General features: G+C 34.5%; 2 protein-coding genes and 1 long non-coding RNA gene across 3 annotated transcripts in view; 2 read left to right on the top strand and 1 right to left on the bottom strand.

The window, feature by feature from the left end:
* Positions 1-2,820, top strand: part of LOC107565495 (low-density lipoprotein receptor-related protein 1B-like) — a gene marked incomplete at its 5' end in the record, with an annotated part of 57,686 nt that extends 54,866 nt beyond the window's left edge. The window contains 4 exons of the mRNA XM_016250734.1: positions 156-246; positions 428-578; positions 2,148-2,267; positions 2,352-2,820. Of these exons, the coding sequence (XP_016106220.1) occupies positions 156-246; positions 428-578; positions 2,148-2,267; positions 2,352-2,495 (506 nt within the window). The remainder of the gene's footprint in view (positions 1-155; positions 247-427; positions 579-2,147; positions 2,268-2,351) is intronic.
* A 1,431-nt stretch (positions 2,821-4,251) lies between these two features.
* Positions 4,252-7,312, top strand: LOC107565496 (protein FAM26E-like). Its single transcript, XM_016250735.1, has 3 exons — positions 4,252-4,332; positions 6,173-6,740; positions 6,814-7,312. Exons 2-3 carry the CDS (start codon positions 6,255-6,257, stop codon positions 7,045-7,047), a joined length of 720 nt encoding a protein of 239 aa, XP_016106221.1. The 5' UTR covers positions 4,252-4,332; positions 6,173-6,254; the 3' UTR covers positions 7,048-7,312.
* A 2,699-nt stretch (positions 7,313-10,011) lies between these two features.
* Positions 10,012-10,443, bottom strand: part of LOC107565500 (uncharacterized) — a 2,176-nt gene continuing 1,744 nt past the window's right edge. Inside the window, exon 3 of the long non-coding RNA XR_001606382.1 lies at positions 10,012-10,232. This is a non-coding gene — a long non-coding RNA (uncharacterized lncRNA). The remainder of the gene's footprint in view (positions 10,233-10,443) is intronic.

Below are 10,443 nucleotides of genomic sequence, written 5' to 3'. Positions count from 1 at the left end.
CCCCCCCCCCCCCCCGGCTCTTAATGTATCACTAAATATATAATGTATACAAAGTATGTTCAATTTGCATTCATATCACTTCCATTTTATGTAAATAAATTGGACCTGAATAAATGTGAAGTACATTTATTTTTTTCTGTTCTTTTTTTTTTCAGGGAGTATTGCCATAATAGTGCCTCTAGTTCTTCTTGTATGCATTATCGCCGCTGTTGCAGTGGGACTCCTTATTTGCAAAAGATGTCGAAGGTAAACACATAAACAAATCTGTAATTAGCTGGATTAGATGTCTAATCAGAACATTACACATCTGATTTATTGATAATGCTGTAGAAAATCTCGTAAGCCAGCTGTGCTTCAGCATTTAACTGGTGTGCTAAATGTTCCTGTGAAAACTATACAAAGATAATACACATTTATCCCCTCACAGAGGTAAGCAGGTTCAGCGGCAGCCCATGGCGAATGGTGGCTTGAACGTGGAGATCGGGAATCCGTCCTATAACATGTACGAAGTTGACCATGACAATCACGTAGATGTGGGAAGCTTTCTTCATCCCAGCTTTACCCTTGACCCTCATAAGGTACTAAACATGACTTTATGGACTTAACTGACGAACTGTAAGTGGTTTTGACGTAAATTACCGTATTGGCCCGAATATGAGACGACCCTGATTATAAGACGACCCCCATTTTTCCAGATGTACCTTTTGGAAAAAGGCTTTTTAAAAACCAAATCAATTTTTTTCTCTGTAAAACACATTTTGTCTTCAATTATTCTCATATTGCATATTTTTCCTATTTTAGTTTTTGTTTTGAAAGTATGGTAAAAACTGGTCAAATGTACCAACAATCACATTTAAAAAATATACACTTTTTGATATACCATTAAAAAAAAAAAACAGGTAGCCCATCTGAATTAGGACATTCAGGCTATCCATCTAATAGTAGCCTACCAAAATCTTATTAACAGTAGAAGTTAAATCTTACTGTAGTCTTCAAATCTGGGTACTGTCTTACGTTTTAAAATCACAAAGGGAGGTTGGTCCCATCAGGCTAACGTGACAGTCACGACTCATGCAGCTGTAAGGTTTTCTTTTTCTTTAGTTTTTACTCGCAATCTTTACAACACGCATTACATTACGTATTTCATGGCACACTTGTATTTGGCGCCACCTATTGTTGTGGGTGTATTATTGACATGCCAAAGTCTAGACCCTGAATATAAGACGACCGCGTTTTTTCAGATGTATTTCCAAGAAAAAAACATCGTCTTATATTCGGGTCAATACGGTACGTAATTTGTTGGTCTTAACTTTTTTTTAGTCAATCTAATTGTGAATGACCATGTGTCAAAATCTGTGAAATGACAGTGCTTTCTCGTGAACATTGGTGTAAATTATTCATAAAACAATTCCCACATTCTTAAGTTCAAAATGGCAATTTATGTAAGAATAGTTCGCATAACATTTTTTCATAAATTTGTTCTGCTGGTAATTTATAAAGTTTTTTTTATTATTTCTATAATTTTTTTTTCTATACATATTTATTTCTATTAGTTTTAGTTTTAATGTGTCTAGAACGTTTTTAGTTGTAGTTATTTTTAGTAGCCTACGTCAACTTTAAGCGAAAATGTAAAATGAAACTAGCTGAAATAAAAGTGTACTTTTCTATATCTTATTTTCAGTTAATAATTACGTAAGTAATGAAATTGTGTTTTTTAAAAGTTAACAAAAATAGCTCAGATTTTTCCACATTCAAACGAATGAAAATAACAAATTTAGCAAAACAACAAATCATGAGATAGCTCAGATTCAGTATCCAGAAATGTCCTGAACTGTTCCATATGGTGTGAGGTTTTCTATGTGTCTAAAGTCTCCATGTGTTTTGCTTGGTTTAGTAAAACAGAACATTTTCTTTGTTCTCGTTTATTTATCCAGTGTCCCACAAGGACATTTAGTCTTATGGGACCGATTTCTTTCCCTCAAATCAATTGAGTTCGCAAAAGTCGAAAGGAATTGTTGCAATTTAGTTTGAAACTCTGGCTTTATATGTAATTTGGGTTCGAACCAGAATTCCCTAAATTATTTAGTCTATTTTATGGTTTTAATCTGCAAGTTTGTTTAAATATACAATGTTTTTAACGGTTTTAGTTTGTTTTTCAGGGCTGGTGTGTGAAGTCAAGCGACCCGCGCAATTTACCCCCTGTGCGCCCAATGACTGCACACACTTTACCCATCCAGAACGTTCCAAAGGAACTCATTCCAGGACAGGTGGATTCCAGAACTCTTTAATACGATGTGTTTTATGGTTATTAAGAAAATAAACCAAGCTAAAACATCATTGTATTTTTCCAGGCCATGAACTATTCAAACCCCATCTATTCAAAGATGACATACCATGACGGACAGCACTGTCGAAAACCAGTCATCAACCTCGACATGAGACGCGATTTACTCCCAAAGAGACTGGAAACGACAATTCGAGAAACGGCAGCGTAACCTAGCTTTTCCACAACCTGCTTTGTTTTTTTTATAACGATCTGTATAAAATGTATAAAAAAAATAAAAACTTTTTATGTCCAGTCAGGTTAAATCATCTCACTTTGCATTCCACATATATGTGCCGGTTTTCGTTTTAGTTTATTTCTGTTGCAACCAAAATATCTTTTTATAAATGACAAATGCCGTGTTTTTCTTTGCTTTGTGACTTTGTATATGCACTACACGAATACGAAAAAATGAAACGGACAAAGCTGCTCAATCTTAAAAGGCTTTATATACATTTAAAGATAATTTTATATAGGTTTATTTACCTACACACTATATATATATATATGTTTTGCTGTTGGTGAAACGATCGCCAATGCCTAGATATTCCCAAGTTGCCTCTTACATTTAGCAGTATTAGAAAAAAAGAGACACTTATTTAATAAATGCATCATATGCTCATCACAGATTTTATTTTTGATATCTCTCATTAATGTTTCTTGCATATGTTTATCTTTAAGTTGACCGGTGTTTCCAGGCGCTTCAAATATGCAGTCGAATCCGAAAGTGAAACCAACCCACGATGGTTTTTGCAACTGTACAACTTGAAAACATGTGATTTCATTTTCATATCGCAAATGTCTTTAAGCACCTAAAAGGACTGAAAATGGATTTTGTCACAATGTAGACTCACTTTCACTCACTGGTTGTGAAATTACACGCGCGGGACACTTGTAATGCCCTGTTTGAAGAAAAAAAAAACACATTCTCTGTGCAAATGTACACAAGAAGAAGTTTTATAATTTTATAGTTGATTTGTACGTCCGGTTTGCTTGTATTTTCTGGAAATGTATTAAATGTAGAACTTTTATACAAAACTATGTACACAGTATATTGGTCCGTCTTCACTTTGGGTTGAAGTGTTTTATAAGTATAAAATAAACTAGCTTGATATTGCACTGTGCAATCGTACAGGTTGCTGTTGTGTAAGGGGAAATGAAGGACATTTATTGGTTTAATACATATAGCTACACCTAATGTGATTTTGGACCAAGAACTATGAAATAAAATGGGTTTTCTTGCCATTTTCAATGCATTTAGTTGTTATTGCAATGTGTAGCGTAACTTAGTTGCATATGGCTTATTTATGTTGTGTGTAGAATAATTTTTATTTGCATCCTTGTTTAACAGGTCCACTATAATTTCCATTTCAGGAGAAACGGAGGACATTTCCTTACAACAGAAGGTAAGAGACGTATACAAATAGCCTCATCAAATTAACCGCTTTTACACTGGTGAAGATGCCGTTGCCAGAACAATTTGCGAAGGACCTGGAAAAACAGCTCAGAAAAACTCCAGGATTTGACACATTGCCATTTATCATTATATTAATCGGACTGGAACTGTTAATGGTTCGGGAAATTTCGTGCCTGTGTACACCAGGCCTTATCACAATACTGATCAGCTTCATCTTTCTTGGACCTGCTCTTCTGGCACCGACAGTGATGTTGTTCAATATAAGTGTTATCGGTTATCAGTGATATGTATATGTTATGTGTGACAAAGTGTTGATCTAAATAACTGCTAAAATGATTATTTGAACAAAATAATAGAACATAGAATCAGCCAAACATCTGGCCTCGTCTTCTGTCATGGCATGGAGATTTTCACATTTTTTGCTTAATACGTAACATGCCTGCTGCCAAATGTTCCATGAAGAAAAAAGAAGTGTGGTGAAAAGAGTGTCTGGTTACCCATTTCACAAATGGAAAACACATGCACACATATATAGAGCTCTGTGCAGCAGATTTTCGTAGTTGCAAACAAAGTGAATTCGAACTTGTTGCAGGTAGGCCGGTATTTATGATTTTATGGCATGATTCAGGAAAAGGCAAATATTAAGCAAGTCGATTTTGTCCTTATTTATGCACCACGGCTATTGGCTTGATTTGAAATGATTGTAATGTATTTTTATGCTCTCTGAAGTAGTCAAGTTAGCATGAGGGTGGTGAGAAAATACTTACATTATATTATATTATAATACTTAACGATAATGTCAAGGTAACCCTTTATAATAACTTTCATTCATAAATCGTTAACAAACATTATGTAATACTTAATGGATCAATGGTTCATATATACTCACATATCTAGAAACATGAAATAATGTGTTTGTAAGTGTTTACTAATAAATGTATTAAACATTACCTAATAATTAACATTTCATGTAAATTAAAATGCTTACAAATGCCATTAAACTTCTAATTCATATGATCATGCACATCTTGAATGATTTTAACAGATGTTATACAATGATTAAAATATTTTGTTAATGCACAACACCTTTGCTGCTGTTGAGGTGTGATACGGGTAGGGTTAGGGACAGGTTTGGTGGTATGGGTAGGTTTAAGGTTGGGTCAGGGGTCAATTTGATTGAATCGTTTTGCCTGATAGTAATCTGTTTATATTGCGTTGTTTTGATAAATGATAAATTAAGTATTTTCTTGAAGATTTCTCCCCCCCTCCTGTTGATGTATGACTCAAGGAATATTCTGTTTAATGATACACACTAGTATACTAATATAAGTGTTGAGATGATAAAAACATGTTTTGCACCCAAATTACAATGTGTGATATTTATTTACCAAGCATTTAGCTAAACCTAACTAACCACCCTTTACACAAACATTGTTAAAGTAGCTAAAAGTCCAGTGCCAATAATACTAAAAATGAGTAAATGTTTATAAACATTTACAAATGATGAATAGTCTCCACTTTAGATTGGGTACTGCAAAAACATGAATAAATGATTAATATATGTGAATATATATATATATATTAAGTAATGATTAGTTAAACATTACATAATGTTTGTTAATTTTTTATTAATGAAAGTTATTATAAAGTGTTACAAATGTCAATAATAACAATAAAATGAAGATATTGAAGGAAAGCAAAAGTTGGAAGGATATGTATGGAGTCAATATAAGGCCACATATATTCGCAAAATAATGCAAAAGAATCTATGAATGTTTGTGGCTTACCCTCCTTGTGAAGGGTGTCAATGATTGTCTTCTGGACAACTGTCTGATCAGCAGTCTTCCCCATGATTGTGTAGCCTAGTGAACCAAACTGAGAGGCCATTTTGAAGGCTCAGGAAACCTTTGCAGGTGTTTTGAGTTGATTAGCTGATTGGCATGTCACCATATTCTCATTTGTTGAGATAGTGAATTGGTGGGTTTTTGTTAAATGTGAGCCAAAATCATCACAATTAAAAGAACCAAAGACTTAAACTACTTCAGTCTGTGTGCATTGAATTTATTTAATACACGAGTTTCACAATTTGAGTTGAATTACTGAAATAAATGAACTTTTCCACGACATTCTAATTTATTGAGATGCACCTGTATTTCTATAACTACACACATGTAACAACCCTCAGGATGGTTTGAGTAAGTACAAATGTGTAAAATGGACGTGTACTTACACTGTGGTTACGTACTATGTACACATCTAGTTACTATGTAAGTACACAGGTATTAGGGACACTTAATATAAAGTGGGACCCAGCATTTAGATATACCTTTTTCATTTTTGTTGTGCTAAATGTTCCTTGCACCATTGATATTCAAAACATATTCATTCATTCTGCTGATATTAATAATATTTTTTTATATTCTTCATTAAAGGGCATCTGACCAGAATTTGTGCACTTGTGAACTGGACTACAGACTATAAGAGAGATAGAAGCAGCCACAATCATCTCAGAAGATGTCATTGCTACAGAAACAAAGAGAAATCCTGGAAACCTTTGCTGCCTTCGGCTCTGTTACACTGAGCGTTTTGTTATTTGGATTTATGGTTGTGATTAATCATACCTTCACGTGCCCGTGCAGATCTGATCAGAATACAACGCTAACAGTGTCCATCTTCATCGGACCTGCTTTTTTTGCCTTGGTTATAATGTTCCACATGTTAAGGCCTCTTCGATATGGATGGTTTCATTGCCCCAAAGGAGCATATGATGATAATCAGCAGAACTGGCCTAAAGCTCTCATATCCTGTCTGATTCCACCTGTAATGTGGATCTTCATGTTGTTACTTGATGGTGATTATGTTGCTTGTGCCATGACAAAATGGAACGGAGTTTATGTTTCTAATTTTTATCAAAACATGTCGTGGTGTAAACCTATCGAAGGATTGCGAAATGTGACAGAGTTACAAGATTTGACGCGCAAATATATTCATCAGTCTCAGGTAAATTGCATGAATTACATCTGACGTACAAAACACACAACATACATTCAACTATGTTTTTTTCTTCTTTCAGTATGCAGGTTATGTTGTGATCTCTGTCTTCAGTGCCTTGTCACTTGCTGTTGTGGGTATTCATGACTGCTGCATTAGTGGAAAATGTGACCGCTGCCCAAGTCGGCTGTTGTTATTCTGTGGACAAATAGAGAGACACAGTGAAGAAAATGACCAAGGACAGGACGATGTAGAGCTCTGCCCCACCTCCACCATCAGTACACACCCACTTGTTGTTATTTCAAAAAGAGAATAAACAGCTTAATTTTCTTAATTCTCTTTTTGCACGTATGCATGACTCTTCTCTTTATTATAGTAAGATGACAGCATTAAAAGCATTTAACAATTATTTAACATTTCGACATTTAATTATCAAGACATAATTAAGTTACAGTTCACAAGTTTTTGTCACAATAACCCAACAAAGCAGCACTATAACCATATGTCAACCATGTATAACATAGACAAATATATAAGGAGCATGGAATATGTTTTAAGAAACAATACTGCACAAATAAAGAAAGTAGACTGATTTCTGTGGTTGTTATGATTTTGTGGCATCTTGTTGCTTATCTGTTTTGTGTTTGTGAATTTATCTGCTGCTGGCAGTAAATAAGAAATATATCTGAAATATATCTTTCTGCTTTAAATGCAGAATGCATGGAGTAACCTACAACACACTCCCCCCACCCCCCACCCCCCACCCCCCTCTTTTTTTAGCTCCCTGATATTATTAGTCATTTTGAACGTGCCCTGGTCACCAGTGGTGGCACTGTTGTTTTTTTGTTTGTTTTTTGTGAACCATGAAATGTTTTGTACATTTTACTCTAATTTTGTACTTTTATTTTTATTTTATTTTTTTTTTTTGCCTGATAGTTCATGTAGAGTTAATAATAATGCTTAATGCGATTTAGTAAGACCAGCCATCGTGAAACTGATGGAAATGTCCAACAGGTGACTTGTAAGGAGAATGTAAGGGAAGCTTTGGTATTTTTTTTTATGATCAACATTTTTATTCAGATTTAGTTTCACATCAGAAACATATATCACAATTCACAGTTCTAGATAACTATGTACAAACAGATGCCATGAAGCTGTCCACTTGTACCAAAGGAGAAGAAGAAAAATGAGAGAAATACAATTCAGATATGCATAGCAGTACTGTCAACTTACCAGCCTATCTAGCAACATCACAGCAATATTTTTTTTTTTGCCTGATAGTTCATGTAGAGTTAATAATAATGCTTAATGCGATTTAGTAAGACCAGCCATCGTGAAACTGATGGAAATGTCCAACAGGTGACTTGTAAGGAGAATGTAAGGGAAGCTTTGGTATTTTTTTTTATGATCAACATTTTTATTCAGATTTAGTTTCACATCAGAAACATATATCACAATTCACAGTTCTAGATAACTATGTACAAACAGATGCCATGAAGCTGTCCACTTGTACCAAAGGAGAAGAAGAAAAATGAGAGAAATACAATTCAGATATGCATAGCAGTACTGTCAACTTACCAGCCTATCTAGCAACATCACAGCAATATTTGCCCAACTCCGAATAGTGTTGTCTTTTGTGCCGTTGAACCTGGCAGTGGTACCTTCCAGCAAGGCAATGTCTCTGAAGTATGATAGCCAGGTAGAAGTTGTGGGAATGGATGGTTCTATCCATAACTTCAAAATAGTCTTTTTGGCAGCAGTACTTGCAGCTGATAAGGTCCTTTTTTGATGAGCATTCAGCTGGAGAATGGAATTCGTCTAACAATAGAAAAAGCAGGGGATCTCGAGGAATATCCAAGTGCAGGAAATCCGAAAGAACAAAACATACACATTTCCAAAAAGGAACCAACACTGGGCATTCCCAAAACATATGCAAGTACGAACCAACTGTATATTTATTACATAAGCATTAGCATTAGCTTTCATCTTGTATAGTATACTGGGAGTGATACCTGTTGATACATTTATAATGAATCATCTGATGAGCAAGATTCTTAGAAGCAGTGAAACATCTGATCCATACCACGTCCCAATCAGGTTCAGCAAGACCTTCCCTTTCCCAGGAGTAGATAGCTGGAATATAAGTATATTGCAGTAAGCTTTGGTATTTTAATTCTTCATACCCAAGTTATATTTTACAGTGTTTTCAAACAGCATTTCAGTAACCACAAAAGTTTACAAATAAACTAAAGTATAGTTGGAGTTATTTATTTATTTAATGTATTTATTGTCCTGCGGAAACTAGCAGCTGTTCGAGCACTTTCAGTAACAGACAGTGCATCAACAAAGCATGTAAGTACATTGTTTATCACTTTATTAGCGATTTGCTAATAAGATTGTTTGGATTACAATCCAAAAAAAACATATTTTTAATATGACCATGTGTTTTTGTCATACATGATTTATTCGGTTTTACATAGTTTTGTGTGTTTTTATGTAACCTTTGCATCTTTGTCAGAAGTCAGAAACACTTCATCTAGTCTTCTAATTTAATGATATGAGTTTAAATTGAGTGTACATATCTGCTGTATGCTGTCATGATATGGGATAATGCTGTTTCTTTTCATTTTGTTGGACAAACACAATCTAATTTAGTTCTGATGAATTTCATTGAATTTAGCTCAATGGGGCATGTCTGAATTACTCCCAATCTAAAAGAATGAAGCTGACTTACATTCACATGAATGGTTTCCATTGTTCTTTTTCAATGTTCCTTGTCTCATTGTTTATGATTAATGACCATGTAAACAGTTAATAATAACGGTCCCAAATCGCTGTACATCCCAGCTAGATTTTTTTTGTTCTAAAAATGTTCTAAGAACATTACCATGGATTGTTCTAGCAATGTTTTTAGCGGGTAGTTTTATTTTTGTTCGCAGAACGTTCTCCTATAAGGTAGGATAACATTCTCTTCAAACATTCTAAAAATGTTTAGTGATAACATTGTTAGAACATCATTCCCCTAAAATTCTTACAATGTTTTTAGCGGGTAGTTTTATTTTTGTTCCCAGAACATTCTCTCAAAAGATATGATAACAACAATTCCGTAGCATTCTTATAAAGTTTTTAGTTTTAGTTTTATTCTTAGAACATTCTTCTAAAAGGTAGGATGACATTCTCTAAAAACACAGAAAAAGTTCTGTGATGACCTTCTATAAATGTTTAGTCACAACATTATTGGAACGTAGTTTTACAAACAGTAAATGCTCAGCATCACATGTTGAAGAACTCGGTAAAGTGCAGTGCATAATCAAGCGTCTGACTGTTGTTTGCTCAGAGTGCTCATCATTGTCTTTGCTTGTTGTGGTTCTTGCAGAAAAATAATACAGTCGTCTGTATTAATAGGTGTTCAACTGTTCTCCTCCAGTTTTCCAGCTGCTCTCCCAGTTAGCAGCACTGAGCTCTATTCTCTGTGAGCATGATAGAGTTCTTCCTCATGGCCTATAACAGAGGAGCATACAACAGTGTAAACAGAAAGAATACAAATACATATTACATCTTAAGATCACAAACAAAACTGAAAACTTTCTAAATTAGTCAGCCTAATTAGTATTCAGAAACTATGTAAAGACTAATTTATTGAAAGTATACATATAACACCTTAAGAGTATCTATATCAGTGGTTCTCAAACTTTTTTGGTCACGCCCCCCC

This window comes from Sinocyclocheilus grahami, unplaced genomic scaffold, assembly GCF_001515645.1.
Source record: "Sinocyclocheilus grahami isolate Dianchi unplaced genomic scaffold, SAMN03320097.WGS_v1.1 scaffold1005.1, whole genome shotgun sequence".
In the NCBI taxonomy this organism is placed as follows: Eukaryota; Metazoa; Chordata; class Actinopteri; order Cypriniformes; family Cyprinidae; genus Sinocyclocheilus; species Sinocyclocheilus grahami.
The sequence above is the reverse complement of the archived record's forward strand: the minus strand, read 5'-3'. Positions and strand labels throughout refer to the sequence as shown.

Excerpts from the sequence above, each read along its gene's own strand:
- LOC107565496 (XM_016250735.1), top strand. The coding sequence starts at position 6,255 with ATGTCATTGCTACAGAAACAAAGAGAAATCCTGGAAACCTTTGCTGCC. Across the intron at positions 6,741-6,813 it reads AATATATTCATCAGTCTCAG|TATGCAGGTTATGTTGTGAT; the intron begins GTAAATTGCATG and ends TTCTTCTTTCAG.